Raw genomic sequence first — 22,463 nt, 5'->3', positions numbered from 1 at the left:
TCAGTGGCTTTGGCGTTTGTCTGTGTGATTTTATTCATGTATTTATTTATTGAGTCAAAGGTCACTAATGTGTTGACGGTCAATCTGACTCACAGGCATAAATTCTTTATCCTTTGCGAAAAATAGTACTTCAACGCACTGAGTGGGTTGTTAAAGTCTGAGTGGGTTGTTAAAGAAGTTCAATCGAATTGAAGCAAACTAAAAAAGGGGCGAAATGACCCTTATGACTGTAAATATGTATACATTGCTACATTACAGTGCTGCTTTTTCTTTGTGAAAAAGTTTTGTTTTTGTTTTTGGATGGAAGGCTGGAACGTATTAAAAGCATATCCATTCGTTTCAATGAGGAAAGATGATTTGAATGTGGTCACAAAATTTAGGCCCCTTCAAGCGATGGCTACCTTGGTCTGAGTGTGTCCTACCGACTCTTCCTATCCTTTAACTGCCTTTTGACCTCTTCCCAAAGTTTGGACACAACTGCTGAATGCTGTTGATTCTTTGGGGGCGGGGGTGGGGGGCACTTTGGAGCGTGTCCTACAAAATCCAACTGGCCACATGAATATGTACCGTAGCACGAGCCAAAATGAGAATCTAAGCAATATTTTTGATGGAAGTTGTTGCGCCTCCGAGACGGCAACAATTTTATTGCAGTTGTGAAGTTTTTGAATGAATCATACATTTTGTTGTCTGTGCGATGTTCCGGCTCATATATTTGATGTAGCAATGCACATCAGACACTCAACGTATTCTTTTTATTTTATTTTATTTTATTTTATTTTTCTGCCGTGGTGCCGACCGTGCCGCTCCAGGGAATGCTAGCCCAGTCCTGACTGATGAATTGGTTGATGAAGTGGCGTTCCCAATACTTTTTCCGAAGCTGGAATAATATTGACGTCGAAGGAGCCGCCGCAATGACAAACCACTGTAGCCCTGGCGCTCCAATCATGTATCTTCTTTTTTTTTAACTGCACGTGGGTTGTATTGTAAGCTGCATCATATAAAACTGTCAAATATTTCGGCCCCCATCCCGCAGGCCTATTGTAGTTCTTGGTGTTAACGGCGTGTCCGTATCAGTGGTCTAGTGTTCATTTCTGTAACAATACTGACAACTCACCTAAATCAGGCTCCTCCTCTGCAGTATGATTCCTGCGTGTTACAGCCAGGACCTGCGAGCTCTGTATTTATTCACGCAACCCATTTCCTTGCTTCACTATCCCCCCCACCACCACCACCACAATCGCTCACAACAGCCCCCCCCCCTGCCCCCCACCTCCCTCCCAATGCTGTGTGCTGTGGCCACCCCTTCTCTTCCTGCCTCCCTGCTCGCTACCGCTCATCCTTGGCCCCCACCCCTCAGGGGGCCCCTCCCTCCTCCGCTTATTTGCTCGCAGACTCGCTTTTCAGACACACACACACACATATACACACACATGCTGACAACAGTATGCCTCCAGAAGATGCTCTTGTATGGCATTATTATTAGAACTCTGAACTGGGTTTTTTTTTGTGAGACTTCAGGCTGTCCTAGAGTTTGCTCCTCTTAGATTCCTGATGATAAATCTTTTGTTGTTGTTGTTTTAATCAGCTTCATTTTTTTTTTTCGTGCGCTGCAGCATCCTGAGCTCATTCATCTTGTGCTGGAGGAGAAGCTCCTGTTAGATGCATGCAGTTGTCGGGTTAAAAAAAAAAAACAAAAAAAACGAGGCAGCGCCGCAGACCTGTCATAGATGAGGTAACTGGAGAGGGAAGCGGAGCAGCAGCAGCAGCAGCAGCAGCATGAGAGGAATGCAGCAGTAATCTTGCTGCATGAGACTGAGCAGGTGGAGCACCAGAGGAAGAAGGCAAAGCAGCATCCCGGCTCGCCTCGCTCGGAATTTCGCCGCATACTCCGAGGGAGCTGCTAAGAGAGAGAGAGAGAGAGAGAGAGAGAGAGAGAGAGATAGCGGCTCATTTATTTATTTTTCTGGATTTTCCTCCCTTTACTGCGCCGCTGCAGATGTGGCTCGCTCTCTGGCTCCATCTATACCTCATCTAGCGCCCCCATCCCCATCCCCTCCTCCTTCCCAGCCTCTTCCCTCCCTTCCTCCTGAGCCGTTCTCTTCCCCCATCACTGGCTGAAGGGGGGAGAAAAGTGCTGGTGCCCGCATCGCCCCTAATCGTCAGCATCTTTACTCCTGCCCTTATTTTTGTATCCATTTGGCCGAGTGAAATGATCCATTTTCCCACACGGACGTGTGCGATGTCTGCGGCAGAGGGGCGCTCGTCTTAGTGGGCAGGCTCGGCTGCCCTCCAGCTCTACCTGTGGGCGATGGAGACTTTCATCGCGATTCTTGTCGCTTCAAGCTCGCTCCCGCCGCCGCGTTTCACGCCTAGATGTTTCATTTTCTTCGCCGGCGTTCCTCTTTAATTGGATCCATCTCTGTTTTTATTTTCATTTGGATGTGCGCCTACCCCGACGCCTTGGATACCCCGCCGTCTAAGTGGATGCTTTTTAATGCTGCGCAGAAGACACTTTGCTCTGGGAAAATGTTAGGATAAGTTTGCAGGCAGGCAGGCACGCAGTTGGATTTGCTTTCAATGTAATTCATCCCGGGTTACTTTTGTCACATGTTCACGGGAATTTTTCTTTTTATTATCTGCTGCCAAGCGCGTGAGCCAGCAGAGGGATTATAAACGCAATGTCCTCGTTTCGATGAGATGCCCCGCGGTCTTCTAGCGGAACTCCAAAAGACCAAACCGCGGTCAAGTGGTTAGCCTTCGACTCATGTGGAAATGATGGGTAGACTCTCTACAGCCCCCTTTGGGAGGACCTGTACAGGCTGGAGCCTCAGCATGGGCCTAAGTTACTGTTCCAGACTCGCCCTCTGGTTCGCCTTGATCATAGTGCTGCCCATCCAAACTGGAACGGCACGTGTGTCTTCTAGTCTCAGCACCACGCACCACGTCCACCATTTCCACAACAAGCATGGCACTGTTCCCATTGCCATCAACAGGATGCCCTTTCTCACCAGAGGGGGCCACGGTAAGACCAATCTATGGGAATCTCATTAATGCAGCATTTTTGGCCACTGTTGTCAAGAGTGGCATTCGAGGTTGATTAAAAAAATATATATATACATGTATATATATATATATATATATAAAATAACAATTCATGGGAGAAAATTTTTTTTTAAAGAAAATAATGGGGACTTTTGTTTTGGATAATATCCTGCATTTGCTGCAGCTTGAGCTTGCTTAAACATTCTGTAAGCACATCGATATCACATCAGTCGCGCTCTCCCTTTTTCCCTGTGTTGCCTTTGGTCAAACACGCCGCCTAGCAGAACTAATCGTGCCATGTTTGTATTCTCACATCATCCACAACGGGAATTTGTTTGAGGAACTCAAAGACGGCGGAGTACGCGCTACGTGCCGCCGACGGATGTTAAGAAATGACCTTTCTTCTACAATTAACATCAATCTAGCAGCGCTTCTCAAAATCGGTCGCCTCAGAACGCTGACACCGGGGCTCTTTTTTAGATTGCACTTTTGAAATGTCTTTCCTAGCTCCTCACTTTTATGTCCTGTAAAATAGCAACCCCCGATGGATTTGTCGTCTTTTTCAACGCAGCAATTTGTCAGGCTTTGAAAAAGGGGGGCGAAAAATGTGATGAATTACATCAGTGCTCTTATTACAAACGGCATGGTCGGGGGATTTTACAGGCGAGGCAAAGCTCGTGATCAAGCAGACCTATTTAATAAAAAAACACTTCAAACAACTCTCTGATAAATTTTCAATTACCCTTATTGTAAGGTTGCTTGCTCTGAAGGGTTGCACATTCTTCACAGCAATGAGTTTGCTTTAGTGCAACATAAATCCCTTGCTTGTAATTCACAGGTCATTATAATGTTGTTGGGAGTTTTGTTTTTTGTTTTTTTCCATGTGTGTTCATGTGGAAACTACCGTGCGTGAAAAGACTGCTGCAATCTCTTTCACCTCTCTTCCAGCAGCATTTATTCCAGCGTATTCTAATGGCCATCACTCAACCGTTTGCGTGGAGGGTGTTACACGCATCGATACGATGACTAAGTTTGAGCATTTTCAGTTCATGTGGTCAGTGAACAAGATTTCATTTTGTAAGAGTCAAAAGAGTTAGAAAAGGTTTTATTCTCTGGATGGAACACCAGAGTTAACATTTCCCACTGCCTGACACTTTGATAGAAGCGTAGCTGCACTAAAAGATTACATAATAAGGCAATTACTTTCAAATTCAATTGAAGTGTCATTTTGACTTTCTTTCAGTATCGCTGAACAAAGAAAACTTCTCATCGAGCATGAAATGATTCCACTGTGCACTGACCATTACAACCTGCTGCTAGCCTTCACGTAATGGTGGCCTATAAATGTTAAAAGTCCATATCTGGCTGGTAATGGAAATATACTTTCCATTTGGCTAAAAACTGCACTACCTGAATGCACACTATCATAAAATGTCCATTGAGAAGGTTACAATGATCACTGGAGAATTTCTCGCATTTTCCCGCAAATTGACTTTTGTATTGCAGCGGGATTTGTGCAAACACAAAAGTGAAATTGCGTTTGATACAATTGCGGCTTAATGTAGTTTAAGCAATGGAGCATCACCTCTTTTCTGAAGCCGAGCCATGATTGGTTGTTACCTGACCCTTGAGGAACTTTGACGTCATTTTCAATCGACGGCAAGTCGCAAAATGGCCGCCTAATGGCTTTTGCTACTTAATTTGTCAAAAAATCTTTTGGTCATGATTACTTTTTTTTACGCTTTTTAATGGCATTTAGGGGTGCAGATGGTTATCTTTGTGTGGTGTTTAATTGGTGTTAGAAGGTTAGGAGGGGAAAAAAAAATCTCCCTCGTCAGGGTTCCCACAACTCAGTTTTCTCAACCCATCCTAGACACTTCAACACAAACATTCTCAAACGGCCCAAGAATGCATTCCTTTTGCATTCCATTTCCCCATAAATCTTCTTTCCCCATTGCCACATTCCAAAACCTTCCTTTTAATGATTAGAATCATTTTACCCGGTCTAAATTAGTTTCCCTTAACCATTCTCGACCATTTTCCTCTCACTTCCCGCCGACGTTCTTACATTTTGGAAGGTGCTGATCTATTTTTACTATTTGCTGCTGATCCAAATTGCTGAAGTCTGCGTCAGTGCAGTTTTGCATTCTCACCCTCGAGTTGTTAGGCTCGTGCCTCCTGGCATGACTGTTACTTCACATTTGATATTTTCAGTATTTTGCTGACCTAACCTCTTCCCACTGAGACTGTCAGAGACATGCCCGTGCTATGACCCCCCGATTTGGTAGACCGCATCCGCACTCCACTGGAACTCCAGAAGGATTTGCCTGTCGGTGACCTCATCTTCATGCCCCCACTGTCCTCCACATACTGAACAGACTCAGTGGAATTATTCCATGCTTCATTCTTCAGAGTACCCAGAATTGGAACCGACTGCCACAAGCAGACAGTTTACCAAAGTGGCGGGGGGGAGAGAGTGTTTTTTTTTTGGGAGCCTTTCAGGGTTATCTGCGTGTGTTGTCGAGTTTCCAATTGGGTGTCACAAAGTGAATTGAATAGAAAGCATGCCATTTTCCCGATGATTTATTTTCTTCTTGGGAGCTGTAAAGAAAACCGATATCAAATGTGGACACGGGATGAAAGGTACGGTAGTCAAAGGCACTTCTGTTTACGTCAGGTCATGTTTTACCTGACCTGAAGTCTACATTTGCAATCATGTGTATTTGTACTCACAATAGCAATTAAAAAAGAAACATAATAAGATGATATTTAAAAGGAAAACTCTGTGGCATGTTATTAATGGTGGTTCAGAGTCAGATTTTTATTTTTTTTTAATCAGTGAGGATGAAGTGAAGTAGGAAGAAAAATCATACAAGATGTTGTGATTATGCAGCAGAGAAGGAAAACAATCTTTAAAAATTCTTGGTTTGTTGTGCCTTTTATTATACTTCGGACAACCGACTGGCAATAAAATAGAAGTGTAAAATAAAATGGCACATTTGGTATCATGGGAAAGAGATCATGCGTAATGAATGCATGAGCCGCATTCAAGGAAATCATAGTACATAAAAACAACAAAGCTTTATACATCTGTGAATTGCTGCGACGCTGTGATGGCCCTTGAGTATAAAATGAGTTTCTCCAAAAGGAATATGAATGACGACATCAATACGGTGAGGAAAGTGCGGCTGCAAATTGGAATCGAAAAGACTCCACGAGTTCAGAACATCAACTTGTGGTTCTCGCCACCGGTTTTAATTGTGAGGATCATGTTTTATTTGCTTCTCTGTTAAAGAAGGCGGGGTCGCATCTTCCGGTTCAGGCATCAGTATCTCAGCAGATGTGTGGGGGATGACTTCAACCCGATGACATGAATATCTTCTCGCACAGGCATGAACACTTGAAACTAACTTGCGGTGTGCATGAACGCTATACCGGCACAGTGCGGGCATTCATGGTAGTCTATTTTGAGAAGTGTGGGAAGGTTACGTGCATTTTATATTCAGGCACGTTTTTTTTTTCTGTCGTGCTTTTTGCATCCGATTTGTTCATAATTTCCCGGAGAGACAAAGAACAGATTCAACAGATCAAATCTTACATTGTGCTCCTATTGGGTGTGTGAGCATTGGCCACCAGGGGCGGCATTTTGCAGACATACAGAAACAGACGAAGAAGTGTTTCACAAGTGACTCAGTATACTTCTGAAAATTTGTTGTTTTTCACAGAGTATAGAGAATAAATGCTCGCGAATGTTGTTGTTTTTTTTTGTCTGTCAACATGTGTTGCTGCACCATTTGTGTTTAAATACCTGCTGCTAAAAGGACATAACACCTTGACACCGATGCTATTTGTTTGAACATTGATGCCATTTTCTATTTCGTGTTAGCATTAAGCTAACGGATATTGTTCAGAATTATGTAAGATTTAAAAAAAAAATCAGGATTTGTTCTTTAGTTCATATCTAGAGAATTTAATAGCTTCTGCCACGACTCAATCCCGCAAGATAACAAACTAAACTGTTAAACCCGTGGCTTCAAGTATTTAAAACTTGGCTATTTCAGGTGTGTCATAACAAAAAAGTAAGAAGAGTAATAATATTCTGATGCACTCCCGGGAAGTGTCTTGTCTATGAAATGTCTAGAGAGATCTTGCATTTCCATTAGTGAGGACGATTAAGAGGCTGGTCCATTACCTTAAAAGGGGGGTGGGATTATGTTTCCGTTTGCTGAAAGGAGCATCCCTCAAGTCCAATATTTTTGTTCATTTAAGCGAGCAAGAAGCATTGAGGAAAGCGCAGAGGCGAGTTTTGCTGTTGTGAAAATTGATTTCCCCCATTTCAACAACAAAAAAGACCTTACAATCCCTTGTATTGTGCCCCAACTTCAGGATATAGGGAAAAACAACTCAGTAAATTGTTTAGGAATAAGATTGATGCCATAAATGTCAATCATTTATATTTTAAAGTTGTTCCAAATTCATTTACCCTCCCACCCAAACTAAAAAAAGTTGTATTTTTTACAGTCTGATTTGTTTTGCGCTACCAAATCATTTGTTGTCATCTCCTTCGCCCAAAATTTACTGGCACGATACAGTGTGAACTTTATCCTCGAACAGTTAACTCAACCGCCAGTGGCTCCTGATGCTACGTCATCAGGAAGTGAACGACGAGACGGTGCCAAAGCATTTGCGATCGCCTTGGAGGTGAAAAGCTATGCAAGTGAAAGCCCGTTTACCATTTTTGTATGATAGTTCGAGCTAATTTATTTTATTGATATTTCCATTGCAGAAAATTGGCTTTGTTGCAGCAGGTGCATTTATAGTCGGATGCAAAAAAAAAAAGCCATAAAAAGAATAATAAAAGAGGGAGAAAAAAAATACTAAACAAATAAAATGATGTGAGACACGGAGAGCATTCTAATGAAAGTAAATATGAAATCCAAAGGGCCTTTCAGAATCTCTGAATTTCGTTGGAGGCTAACATTTTTATGATGACCCGAGCCATCTTCAAGTGAAGTGTGGGAGTATGTTAACGTGATTATAGAGCCACGTTCTTGGAGGGGTTCACAGATACGACCCGAGACAATCATTTTGCCGTGATGCAGCTGAGGTCTGGGTGCCAGTCGCTTCAGCTTATCAGTTTTTTCCGCGAGGCCCTTAATTGAAGACCTCTGTGTGTGTCGGTGGGGCCTGTTGCCACTTTCTTACAGGATTGCCATCCTTTTGAGTGAATAGCAGATGTCCTCCGTCAGGCTTCGGGCTGAACTATTCATTTTCATCATCTCACTGGGCCAAATTTAATAGAGCGTGAAAGAAGTGGGCTTCAAATGTCATAAGTCAGATGACAAATTCAGACTTAATGTCTCTCCATAAATTTCAAGATGAATTGTTCACAGTTTGGGAGTTTCATTTGAGTTTATGTTCTTAATCGATCAGCTTTTTTTTTTTTTACCACCCACCCTTATCCCCCCCTCATTATTAAATTCGGTTTTATGCATCATAATTCCTAATTAAACTATAGGTTATTTTGTCATTCTAACGCCGCCGGAGGCTGACAGGTCATTAGGAGAAGTTTATCGGCTTGTAAAAAAGAATGTCTTTTTTACGCAGATGTGAAAATATACACTTGCATCTAATACAAACACCGTATTAAAAACTGAAGTGAATATTGAAAATACCCTATGTTGAATTTATAACTGCCTGAGGGTGTTCCTTAAAACGATGTTTTTCGCTTGTCTTCATAAATCTGTGCAAGACTAAGAAAAATCTCACGACACACCACCAAACAAAAATGCCCCCCCCCTCCCCCCCAAAAAAGGAAAAAAATGCCCATATACAGTACGTCAAACATTTCTACAAACCAGAACTCACTCATTTGAGATGCTGGAAATCGTCTGTTTCTTTTCGTCAGCAAGCTTTCCCCCACGCCCCCCCCCCACCCCCCTTTGCATCAAACAGTGAAGCGTGATGCAAATTACCACCAGCGCGCGCAGCCTATCGCTCATTGCCTCGTCTGTTGTGCACTCAGTAGGCCGAGAGCACAAAGGAGAAAGGACGGAACGTTTTTGAGTGGGTAGTCAATGCAACGTGGCGCAGAAACACATCCATAATGTTCCAGCGGGTGCGCACATAACCACCAAGACGTATCCGCCGAGGGTGGTTTGAGGGAATTATTTAGAGCATGACGGCTCCTGTAAAAAAGCGGATGGATCCATCACTAGATGAGTCTTGTGACCTGAGTGATGGAGCAAGGCAAGCCTGTGCACGAGTTCACACTTGGGATTGGATCGGGATGCTTTGGATGTGTAGGAGCACGCTTCATGTGCCCATGTGTTCCATTATATACCGTATTTACCTCCCCAAGCCTTCAGGCGGATGTTATTGTTGTGATCGCCATTTGTTGGTTTATTCAAGGGACAATTGGGATTTGACAATGCAGCGTGTAAAAGATACCGTTAGTTTTTTCACATCTCATTCTCCATGAACTGGGTTATGGCAAACATAGTCCATATGTCTTCAGGCATTAGGCGGGGTACACCCTGAACTGGTTTCCAGCCAATCGCAGGCCTCACATGGACCGGACGACCATCCGCGCTCACACTCGCACCTTGAGACAATTTACAGTATTCCATTAGCCTGCCATGCATGTTTGTGGAATGTGGGAGGAAAGCGGAGTACCCGGAGAAAACCCACATAGGCACGTTGAGAACATGCAAAGGCCGGTGCCGCAATCGAACCCTGCACTTCTGCACTGAGAGGCGGACGTGCTATCCAGTCCAACACCGTGCCGCTCCAATTGAATGTATGTTCCCCATTAAATTTGCATTTTAAGGACATGCCATTAAAACACTGTTATTTCACAGCGGGGCAGGAGTGCTGAATGACTCACTCCGAGACATTTTCAAAATAGACAGCAACAAATTTATGTGGTGGTTCATTCTGTTAAAAAGCACTCCTGAGGCCCTACTATTTGTATCTTCGGGATTACAAAGCAAGTTGTCATAACATGACCTTGATTCGCTCCGTTTTGGAAATGACTACAATCGGTGCAAATTGGAAACCTTGTATCAGAATCAGAATCATCTTTATTGGCCAAGTATGTAGAACACACAAGGAATTTGTCTCCGGTATAACACGCTGCACTAGTATCATCGTAAACAACAAAATCATTGAACCATTTTAGAGTAACCAGTAGTTTTGTAGTACCATTTTTTGGTGCAAGAAGAGTGACTACGTCAGTGATTGTTTAAGGAGTTAATGGCTAGAGGGAAGAAGCTGTTTAAGTGTCTACTGCATTTGGTGCGCATGGATCTGTAGCGTCTGCCTGAGGGGAGTGGCTGAAAAAGGTGGTGGGCAGGGTGCGGGGGATATTTCGCTAAGCATGACCAATCACTGTCAAATACTATCATAGAAATTGATTTGGTCACATTTTTTTAGTTGGATAGCATACTGAGAGTTGGTGTTTTTCCTAATAGTAGTTCAAATTTAGGATTTTGAATTTTTATGAACTTTCTGTTTGATTGGGGGCAGGCAGCATGGTGCGCGACGGGTCGGCATATCTGCTCTTTTGTTGTCGGAATCTTGGCGGTGGCCTTCCTGCGTGAAGTTTGTGTGATCTCCATCTTTCTCCCACATTCCAAAAGCATGCACGTTAGGTTCATTAAACTCTAAATTGTCCATAGCTCGGAATTAGGAAAGTAATAGTTTGTGAATTTTTTGTTTCATTGTTATTCTTTGTGGTTGTTGTTGTTGTTTACATCAGATCGTTTTAAAGCAGTTTTAGTGTTACTGATCCATTTAAATTTGAAATTTGAAAATTTAAATTCTTTCATTCAGTTATTTTTTCACTAGCTTTAATATTAGTCTTATTTTTTGAAGTACATGAAGTTTTTTCAAGGACAAGATAAAAAGAAAAAGTCACAAAGTATAAATTCTCAAATGGCATTTTGACTTTAGCGACAGCAATACTTTTTTCACCGACGGTCCTAAAGATCGGTGTGTGTTCATTGTGCTTCTCTTGCTTATTTCCCATTTGTCTTTCACATATTGTGAAGAAATACAGCCGATGTCTGGCGAGTTCCGTTGTTGTTATCAATGCTGATAATGGGGAAAGAAATAAACAAATCCGGTGCAAGTTCCGCTCTTCAGATTCTCCGATAGGAGCGCTGTTCTTGAAGCACACGTGTCATGTGGCCTTGAGAGATGAGAAGTGCCCTGCTGTGGGATGGGGCGGGGGGGGGGGGGGGGGGGGGGTTGGTGAGAGAGACACACAGACAGCACAGTGATGCATCATGCAAGAGAAACCTGATTTTTATACCAATAGTCTTGACAAGACTTGCTTAGCATCGACTTCATTTGATGCGTGTTCACTGCAGACCGTTGGTCAGGGGAGACGCCACAATCCGGCGGTCGGGAGTCGCGTACCGCTTTGCCCGTCGAGTCACGACTTACCGTCTCTATTTGGTTGATTCGCCACTTTTACGATTGGCGAATGCGATTAAGATATTCTTTTCACATTTTCTATGCCCAAAAAGCAGTACAAAGTGCTATCAATATCAACTCCGTACAAGTGCTCCTCTGCAATTGTCGGAGCCATCCATCCTTTGGCAAGACCACTTATCCCCTGCGTACGTTCACATTTCTTCCAATGCATCGCAGGGAATTGGTAGTCATTTACCGTGGAGTTGCTGTGACAATATGCAATAAGTTTGCCGGGGTATGCTTTTGAATTGTAAGATTGATATTTGCTGCTTAGCATTCTATGCAAATGACTGTCCGTCTCACTGGATTTAGTACTTCAGTCAGCAAAACTGTAAATATGTGTCCTCGGCGAATCAAGTCAAATAAGATGCTTTGAATTGAACGGCTTCAAAAACGGAGAAGGCATGAAAGACTCGCTGAGTGATGGTCACTTCATGACTTGGAGGATTTTGGAATCGGGTAATTGTTGGTTGCTATTTTTTTTTTTATATGAATACACAGAAATAGATTATGGTTTTATCATAAACAGTTGTAGGAGTGGTTTCGGGGCAATTTGTGAGGTACAATCTGAACCGGTCACATGGATTGAGAATTGAGAGTTTTCATTGAACCTCAGGGATGTTTGCATTTGACTTCAGAGGTTGCACTCTGCTTTATTTAACTCATTCACTCCCAAAGACGTTTTTAAACGTCTTTTCAGACTTGGTCTAAAATTGGCTGGTACTGAATGAGTTTTTAAGAAACAATGCACGCATATTTAGTTGTCTTCTTTCATTAACTAATTTCATCTAAATATTTCAAAAGTCTTAACTTACTTGTGATTATAATATTAAGATAACAAATTGCAATATGACTAATTTGCTGCACGCTTTACGAATTGAACTGACGTGAAGCTCAAGTGTTTCGCCCGCGCCGTAGTGAGTAATTACGTACATGCCCCAACAGGACTGCAAGATTGTGTGAATAATTCAAAGCAGTCTGAAGTGAAGAAAAGTCAAAAGTGATTTCACTGAATAGAAGGGAGGGCAAAGTGAGGCCAGATGCAGATTACATTCAGTCCAAGAAAGAACGCAAGAGAGCTCACTTACTGCGACTCCATCATGTAAGGAATGTCACAGACTCGCAGTTGACTGCAAATCCGTGATATTAATTAAGATTAGCAGGGTATGCAAAAAAAAAAGACCCACACAGTGTGAGAACCTGCCCTTTAATTAAATTCAAAGGCAGCGCAAAGTAATATTCAAGCCTTTGGAGGTCTTTGACTATCAGGCAGCAGTTAGCCGCTATCAATAAGGAACCTTTGTAGCAACCGGCCATTACACCGCGCTGAAGGCTACTTCAATCTTTCATGCTATGAATTGAGGCTTCAATTAGTTCTCAAGCGTTCCTCCGCGCCTCGCTTTATTGATTCACTTTAGGAAAAATATCCATCTGACAGACACAAATGCTTGTTTTAAGAGCTACAGCATAGTAACAAGCATTTCTTTCCGTACTTCCCCGAGGTAATTGTCGTTTGTGTGGAACGCGGCTTTCGCATCCCACGGCCACGGCGAGGACATCCGTGTCACTTCGTGTTTGCCGCCAGCCCCTCAAGTCTAAGTTCTCTCGAAAGTGCATCACTCATCCGCCACCCCGCCCGACCCGACCAGTTCATCCTCCCGAGAAATGACTTGCTTTTAGATGTGAAGTCTTCCTCATTGAACTTTTTAGCTCTTTTCAATTATTATATACATTTCGACCTCTGTATCCATCTTCTAAGAATACACACAAAAAAAAAATAGTGAAGGAACTGACTTTGTGACCTCATTGTATCCACCATTGGGTGGATACTATGCAGTCGAGAAAAACGACCGTCATGTTTTTTTTTTTTTTTAATTGGCTTGTGCCTCGTGGTTACAGTTAGCGACTGTTCAATCAGATCAATACTTTACCATGGAGAGCGAGCTCCACATTGCACTTTGCTAAGCTTACACACAGTAGCATGCAGTAGTTGCCATTGTTCTCACATTGTTACGGATTTAGCTCAACGCCGTGTCTCGTGAACGGTCCAAGGGTGTTTTCATTGGCCGTGTTGAGCGTGTGAAAACAATCTCGCCTTAGACGTGTGTAAAAACGAGCCCGAGACAAATGTGCACGACCTGAAAATGGGAAAAAAAAAAGGAAATAACAGCAAAGGTTGCAAGCACAATTCGCCCCTGCTGAGTACAGCGTCGATCAATATTATATCTTTATAAAGGTTGAATTTCTGATACCGCTCAAATATATTGCCATATAAAACTAGTTTTTGTTGCTGCTGAATTTGTGAATTGGAAAATGGTGAAGCACCTGCTGGAGCACACCTCTTTGCTGCTGCAAAGAAAAACACCGTTTCTAAACAGTTTCCCGTGAGCATGTCAGACTGAATGAAGCGAAACTAACCAAAGTGCGGGAATGTGTTTAAAAATAATATAAAATAAAAATCAATCAATAAAAAGCAGTGTTGTTTACACATCTCTGTATTCCACCTACAGCTGGAACGACGTACATCTTCGGGAAAGGAGGTGCTCTCATTACGTTCACCTGGGCACCCAACGAGCGGCCGAGCACCCGGGCCGACCGGCTCGCCGTGGGCTTCAGCAGCCTGCAGAAGGACGCCATCTTGGTTCGTGTGGAGAGCACGCACGGGCTTGGAGACTATCTTCAGCTGCACATAGTAAGTGCCCGAATAGGATTCTTTCGCCGCTAGGTCGCTCTTATTCATCGGCATTCTCACTCGTGGAATATATCGCAGCCAATTACTCAGTGTGAAAATGAAAACATTTCTGGTTATAATTGCAGTTTTCTTTGACAAATATCTTTTCTCTATGACCGGATCTGTGAGTGGCTCAAAACGAGCCATCTTCTCCACCAACCAAACGATATTTAATAATTCAGTGCTGTGTCTCGGCTGACACCCTCATAAAAATGGATTTATTAACCTTCTGTCAACAAAGCATTATGGAAATAATGAAGAGGCAAAATTACGACAATGTAGAATGCACAAAGCAAAGTTCTAATGCCTTGGACTTACTCATCTTTGGCCCTTGAGTTAAAATGTCAAGACTAAATTATATTGCCAAGTAAATCTAGCTAATCAAACAGCATTCATGCTACAAATAAATACATTTGAAAAATCACGCATTTATTGTTTGCTTGTGCGAAGCTCGTCATCATTTGCACCAATTTAAAAAAAATGGAGCTAGTAACTGATGCGTTTCTGGAAATGTGTTTTGATTGACTTTGAGAGACATTTTGATCTCAAATGGACCTCTTGCCATGCAACATATTTAACATTTTCGGTGGAAAAGTTAGAGGATGTCATCCGATTCATCAACAGCCCCCACAAGATGATCACTGTTCTCACCCTGTCTCAAAAGCGAAGCCAAGACACCCCATGGCGGTGTCATTTTGCCCGCTTGTATCTATGATCTTTTCCTTTCAGCCACAACCCACAGTTTGTGACCATAGGTGGGTGTTGCAGCGTAGATTGGCCGGTGAATGGATCTATTTCCTCACCACAGTAATTCGACAGATGCTCGACCAATCTTCCTGTCGATCTCCTGTTCCATTTGTCCCCTATCTCATGAACAAGACCCCAAAATACTTGATCTCTCGGCAAGCCTCCTCGCTACCCATCTTTAAAGCCCTCCTCAAAACTCACTTGTATTCTTTGGCGTTCGACTCGGCATGACTTAGATTTGTTCTTGATTTTACTGCTTGGTGCTTTCCACCGCCTTTATTACCGATTCGTCTTACTGTTTATTGCGTATGCACTTTGTATGCAGCGATGGCTGTTCGAAAGTGCTCTATAAATACTGTTGACTTGACTTGACTTAGGGCAGAATATCTTCCCCTGACCTGGAGAGGGCACTCTACCCTTTTCTGACTGAGAACCATTCCCTCAGATTTGTCGATGTTGATTTTCATATCACCTGTTTCACGTGAACCGTTCCAACAAAAGTTGAAGATGGCAGCTTCAAGAATCCAGAAGTACACCATCTGCAAAAAGCAGAGACTTAATGCCAAGGCCACCGCACCAGATGGCTGCACCAAGAAATTCTGTCAACAGAGGTTATGAACAGAAACACAAAGGGCAGCCTTGGCCGAGTCCAACCCTCACTGGAAACGAATCCAAGTTGCTCTGATGGTCTTGGTCCAGGGGACTGGACCATCGTTATCCAGGGTTCGATACCCCATAGTCCTGGAGCACCCACAGGATTCCTGAGGGACCTGGTTCTCCAAACTCCTGGGACCCTCCAGGACCCTGCTGTGGGTGTAAAGCTGGTCGACGGTTCAATCGACAGGACAAAAACCACGATGCACCTCCTGAATAGCGGATTCCATTTCCTGACAAGTCCTTTCCAGAATATCTGAATAGACCTTATCAAGGGGGCTGTGTAGTGTTGATCCCCTTGTATTTGGAGAATACACGAGGGTAACACCACCCCTCAAGAGGCATTGTCCCTGGTGTCCCCACAAGGTCACAGAGGTGTGTAAGCCAAGACAGCCCCGCACCATCCAGAGCCCTGGGGGCCCTGCTCCATTTGGCTTTTTAGATAAAAACGTCCACAGGACTCCTACATGTCCAAGTTTTCTGGTTGCTTGCCTTCAGTTTTGTACGTTTTGCCACAACCTTTGCCAGTCTACTCGGCCAAATCGAAGCCATGCCACCCTCACAGGTAATATTCTTTTGCTTGTGCTGTAGCTGTTAGTGCCATTGCTTTGTGTTTTGCGATCAAATTAGCCCATCCATCGTGGCTAATGGCAAGCATAAGGCAAGCGATGACAGCGCGAATGCTGAGAAGCGGAAAAGCAGTCTCAGTAGGAAATAAAGGTTGCCGTAATTAGGAAATCAGATTGTGCTGAAAAGATGGCAACTGTGGCCGGTTTGTACAACGTGAATCAATCTCCCGCCAGCAAAATTGAGAGGCTCCAGACGGCTACTTTGTTTGGCGAGCGACGTGAAGAAAATGCGTCCATGTTTGGAGACGGCAACTTGGAACAGAGACACCACTATCCTTTCCCTCCTCCTACTCCTGCACCACCGCGCGAGCGGTTCCCTCCCCCACATTTGTACATCAATCAGTCAACAATTCCTAAGCTTAGTAATTTTTTTTTTCATCAGGTCAAGCAACATGCTAATTTGCAGCACGTGTCAGTTATTAGGGAGGCGGCGAGTGCTTGCACAAATAAACAAGGCGAGCGATTTCCCAGCGGGTTTTTTGGAAATAATCGAGAAGGAAGTCTCGGATAGAAAAATGGCAAAATAATAATTCACAAACGGTTCAAGATATGAATAGGCACCGTAGCATTGGTATTTCAATAGCGTGGGACATGATGTGATGTATCCGATCTGTACGCTGCGCTCGTGTTGGCTGTTGATTTTTTTTGGGAAGATGCCTGATTCCAATCTAAGGATAGCCAATTCCATTCTGTTTATTTTTTTTCTTTTTTGCTCAGCCATTACGTCACCTCGAATTATGTGTCATGTTGTATCACTTCAACCGTGTTGCGCAAGAGATGCAAAATTAAAATTCCTGGATACGGATTTGCGTACATGCCACACCAGACAGAAACAAACCGTTTGCATAACCCTTTTAACACACCACAAAAAAAACAAAAAAAAAAACAATCCAACAAACAAGGGCACTTCGTACATATCAGTCCAAATGGCATTCCAACAACAACCACACATGACCACAACAAAACGGCGTGCTTTCGATTAAAATATAGTGACTGTTGACGAAACACGCGACACCTCAGCAGCTGTCATCAAGTGTGTCTGTTCTGGAGGGAAATCAGCCTTTTTAGTACGTAGCCGCAGGACAGATGTGGCGTGATGAAAACCGGAGGAGAGAGCTGTCAAACGTCTGCGAGTGCTGTAATAATTAACATCGCAGCTGCTTAATGTGGCTTTCGGTCCAGTACATATTTTAATACTTGATGCTGTTTTTGAACCCCCCTTCACACTTTCACGGTTGCTGTTTTTATGCCACCAGTTTGTGGACCACAATCCATTACGGAAATTGTTTCCTCATGTCTATGAAAATAGTTCAGAACTGAATCCGGAGAAGACAGTATATGATTCTCCATTGGATGTTTTGCAAGCATTTGACTTTATTTTTTTTTTTTTCCTGAGATCAAATCTGTCTCCACAGCTACATGCAACGCTTACAGCATGTAAGTGTCTTCCAACCCCCCACCCCCACCCCCCTCTTGTTGCTGCCAAGTCGCTGCGCTCAAACACTTTGACACATTGACACATTATTAAATGCTCAGACAGCGAAAGGAGCTCACCGAGTGTGAGGTTCCTCTAGCAGAGCACTCAGATACGCATCTCAGATACATACATAGCCGTCATATCCCTCATCGCTCGTGTCGCTTTTGGTCAAAGTGACTCAATTCAAGGAGAAAGTTGAAAAGGGGGAAGTGAAACGGATGAGATGCAATACAGTTTCTGTCTATTAACCAGCAGTGTTTTGAAACTTTCTCTGGTAATTTGCGGCTTCAAGATTACACAGTCAACAATTAAAAATGGACTTTAACTCTGAGAATGCGATATTGACACTTTCTATCCATCCATTTTCAACACCGCTGATCCAAGTCGGAAATACTTTTGCCTGAAGTGAGTCAATATTTGGGCATGTGAATATTCGTGCTTGTCTGTATTCAGGACAAGGCGAGGTTATTACAATTAAGAAAAAATAATGACATCATGAAAACTCAAATTTTCCAAATATTTTCGTGAACCAAATAAAAATAACAAAATGCTTAAAAAAATGAAAACTAACTGAAACTACACAAAATAATTGTATTGATAGCAGAAGTAGCAAAACTATTATCAGCTTTTATTTTAAAGAGCAAACAACGGCAGAGAGACAAGAACACAATGTGAGGTTATCATTGTGTCGTTTCATAATGCAGCCATTTTTTTTCTCATTAAACAATGTGTCCTTTCCTGACTCTCGCATTAAAGGTAGGAGGCGAGAAAAAAAAAAAGTTTGTCCTCTCCCCTCTGTTCCTCAAGGGATCTTCTTCCAATTAAATAACTTTGGTCCATTAATTATTTTTAGTTTTTTATGAAGTTAACCCTTTCAGGGGCAGCGGTTACTCCAGTTTATCAGGTTATTGGGATACAGGGTGCACGAAAGGGTTAATCTCAGATTTTGCTGGCACTCTTGATACACCGGCAACAAAATATCTTCACTTTTTCGGAAGTCAAAGCTACCATGATCCCCAGAGACAACAATATTAGTGTCCCGAAATGCGCATGTGGAATTTAGAGAATTCAATTTCTTTCATCCCTGGGACATGAGCTTTGCTTGGTCACAGTTGGGATTAAAAGAAACACTTTAAGTTGCTTTTATTTACCGGGTCCCCCGTGTTTGCTGTATTAGACGATGATACATTGAATATGAAGCGATATTTTAGTGTACCGTTGGGATTACACGAGATAAAATCTCGATGAACGGCACCCGCGATTGATGCCGATTCCCACTTGGCTTTGAATACGCACAAAGAAAGAGAGTCGCCGGCCTTCAATAAGTCTTTGCGTTATTTCAAAGGTGGGTCTCGTCAGATTCAAATCGCCTAGCCCAATCTGCTTGCTGCGGTCAAGGTGATGAAGTTAGTGCGAATGCAAGAACGGTATTTCGAAGCGAGATGCTTTTGGAAGCAAACGGCAGGCATCACTCGACTTTTCACGTCAAACCTCCTTATAGGCTTGTTTGAGTCGATTCTTGAAGAGAAAGGGGAGCAAATGAATGTCGGCGCCAAAGATCTCTCTATGGGTCGCTTGGACAAGAGTGCGGCCGTTTTTTTTTTTTTTTGCCTTGCCGGCACTTGAAAGGTCCTTCGGGACTTGTTTTGTAATCTCACTGAGTCAAGCGAAAAAGAAAAACGCCTCTGGCAATCTACTCCAACCTAGGAGATGTTATTATGGGCTAGATTTGACCACGGGCAACGGGGACATGAATTTTTCTTTTGAGTGCGGTAACAGACCACATTCAAGCAAATGTCTCAGGCTGATCCTTCCTAAATGGGGTTGATTCTTTGACGTTCAAGACCGGAATCCAGTCCTCTACCTCTGCTGGATCTGGCGGGGCAATAATCATCATAGCGCGTGTATTACACCTGAGCTGCATCAGGTGGTATTGCTAAAAAAAATTTTTGGTGTGTAATGGCATGTCAGCCACTGGTGATTGTTGTGGCACCTTGCGGGTGGCCCGTTGTCGACGAAAGTGCAGGTCGGGGAGCAGAAATTGAATAACGCAATCGACCCTTTTTGCGCTGACAACACGCCCCAATGTACACATGCTCGCAGGAGGTCCAAACGTGGAATTTTCCAGTGCTTATTGGGTGTTTGAAAGAGAAATGCGATTGTTAGCCAGTTTGCTGTGTGATGTTCAGCTTGACCAAGACAGGCGGGGGGGGGGGGGGGGGGGGGGGCAACAAATCATTTACACCCGTGCCAGGTTTTAAGCAGGGTGAAAAGTCATTTGAACAGTTGTCAAGGAAATCAGGAGAGCTCGTCTTTCGGCCGCACAACCATATTGGTTGATTTTTAGCATACGCTACATGCTACATGCTACTTAACCCCCGCCCTGCCACGTATTTTAAACAGGCTGGGTAGGAAATTACCCCATTGCAGGCCAATAATTGCACCCGACCCCCATCATGCGAACCGCTATCTCGCCTTGAGGCTGATGTTCGGCAAATCAATGCTGTTCCAAGATCAGCTGTCAACTCTTCCGGGTCGGTGAAGCAGCCTCGGTTTTATTTCCACTCGTCTTCGCACACACTTCGGTGAGGAGAGAAGTTTAAATTGTCAAGTGTTGGCTCTTGTTTTGCGACGGTGTTTTTATCAATATATGGTGCTTTTGCTAACTCGCTAACAAATTCTAATTAGAACAATACCACCACGCGCTTGTAATTATCCGTAAATGAGTTGTTGTTTCCTTTGTGAACATAATGTAAGAGTATAGTAGCTCATTATTCCTCAGCCATGGCAAAGCGAAGGCTTCAGATTGACTCTCGCACAAAATTAGTGACTCGATTCGATGCACATGGCAAGTTCATACTTCATTGTGAATGCGCGGTGCGTTGTCAAACCATCGTCGTTAACCTAAGTGAGTGTTCAAATTGGACTTTTGTTATCTTCCAGTGAGCTAGAAGAACCGCGCGATATCAAGTCGATGTCGATTAAACAAAACGTCGCCACCGAAATAACTATATTGACTGTACGGGCAATGTTTGAAGTAACATTTTAATATTGTTTAGTGTTTTAGGCAAAATAGTCTTAATGGCAACGATCAAAGCACTCAGGTCATTCTTTCATTCATTCATTCATCTTCCGAGCCACTTGATCCTCACTAGGGTTGCGGGGGGTGCTGGAGCCTATCCCAGCTGTCTTCGGGCAATAGGCGGGGGACACCCTGAATTGGTTGCCAGCCAATCGCAGGGCACACAGAAACGAACAACCATTCACACTCACACTCACACCTAGGGACAATTTCGAGTCTTCAATCAGCCTGCCATGCATATTTTTGGAGTGTGGGAGGAAACCGGAGCACCCGGAGAAAACCCACCCAGGCCCGGGGAGATCCACACAGGGATCTGTCTGAAATGAAATATTGTGAGCTCTTGCTTACTGCTTTAATCTTACTTCCCGAAGTTAATGTCAGATTTTTGGACCGAGCAAATGGCTCGAGAATAGCCCTCTCCAACCGCATCTCTTTCGCTGCCTTGCGTTGTTAAGTCTCCTATAGACTAAACACCCAGTCGGCAGTTGACGCTTTAAATACCCACAGTGGGCTGTTGGAGGTTTCTGGAAACATTTAACACTTTCCGACGTAACGCCAACCACGTCGGCATGAATAATTGTTTCCCATTCTAAAGGATTCCAGCAGGATTTTACATATGATTAAAGGGCGTGCAAAGCTTTAAGACAGCTTTTACATCACACCACAGCCCCGGCAGGAGCAGCAGCAGCAGCCACCTTGGAGGCAAGAAGAGTCATATTTCTGTCTACATATTGCAGCCAGTCATTCAATTTTCGAAAAAAAAAGTATGAGGGAGCGGAGGAGGGGGGTGGGGGGGTGATCTAATATGGCACAAATCACCGAATAAGCTCGGGAGGAACCGGGCGGACGTCTGCAAACCCCAAAATATAAAACACGACGCGGTGTTTAAAATATGTACACCTTCCCTTTCAAGCCAGTAAATATCGTAGGCCTCGTTTGCCACGGAGGACTCTGGCGCATTTTCATTTCGACACAACGCTACACCCACCCCAATCTGCCTGCACTTCCACTGTCTCGTTGACGGTGCCGCGCTGCAGCTGGAGTTGGAAGAAAGCCCCTGCAGCCTGCGCATAACTTATCCCACCCCGCCTGAGAGACAAAAGGCATATGCCGGCTTAAACTTCCTGATGATAATGATTATTAATCATGTGCGCGACATACAACCGTGCGCGACTGACATTCTTATTATCGTCACGTCACCGCCTGTCAACGATTCTCTCTCATGAATCGTTAGCATCCCACTGGGTTGTTTCATGTGCAACAAAATATACCCGTTGGATGATTTATTACATACAACCACACAGTGCGATGAGATCCGCGCAAAATGATGTCGCATCCCAGACTGATTTTTTCCATACCACTGCAAACTACGACTGCAATAATCTCCATATTGTTCATTGAATACCAACCGCAACGGAGAATTACCATATTTGTCAAAGCAGATTTTTTTTTTTTGTATTCAGCAATTGTACGACTAATTAGGACATATTTTCCAACCGGTACCTCATCTGCGCATTAGTGTGCAGTTTATCGCACTGCCATCACTTGTTTGACCTTGCATGGCAGCCAAGGGGTGCACCAGACAACAGGCACACAGACCGCTTGCTACCAGTGCCCCCCAAA

The 22,463-nt window shown here is 43.6% G+C and overlaps 1 protein-coding gene across 21 annotated transcripts in view; it reads left to right on the top strand.

The window, feature by feature from the left end:
• Positions 1–22,463, top strand: part of LOC127588424 (neurexin-2-like) — a 121,278-nt gene that overhangs the window by 89,173 nt on the left and 9,642 nt on the right. For 18 of the 21 annotated variants that reach the window (XM_052047132.1, XM_052047139.1, XM_052047134.1 and 15 more), the window contains one exon: positions 14,031–14,212. In XM_052047132.1, the coding sequence (XP_051903092.1) occupies positions 14,031–14,212 (182 nt within the window). Of the gene's footprint in view, positions 1–1,402; positions 3,023–14,030; positions 14,213–22,463 lie in introns of those variants that run through there. The other 3 variants (XM_052047150.1, XM_052047151.1, XM_052047145.1) reach the window with 3 other exon arrangements.

This window comes from Hippocampus zosterae, chromosome 16 (genome assembly GCF_025434085.1).
Source record: "Hippocampus zosterae strain Florida chromosome 16, ASM2543408v3, whole genome shotgun sequence".
Lineage (NCBI taxonomy): Eukaryota > Metazoa > Chordata > Actinopteri > Syngnathiformes > Syngnathidae > Hippocampus > Hippocampus zosterae.
Note: the sequence above shows the minus strand (reverse complement) of the source record. Positions and strands in the feature narration are given on the sequence as shown.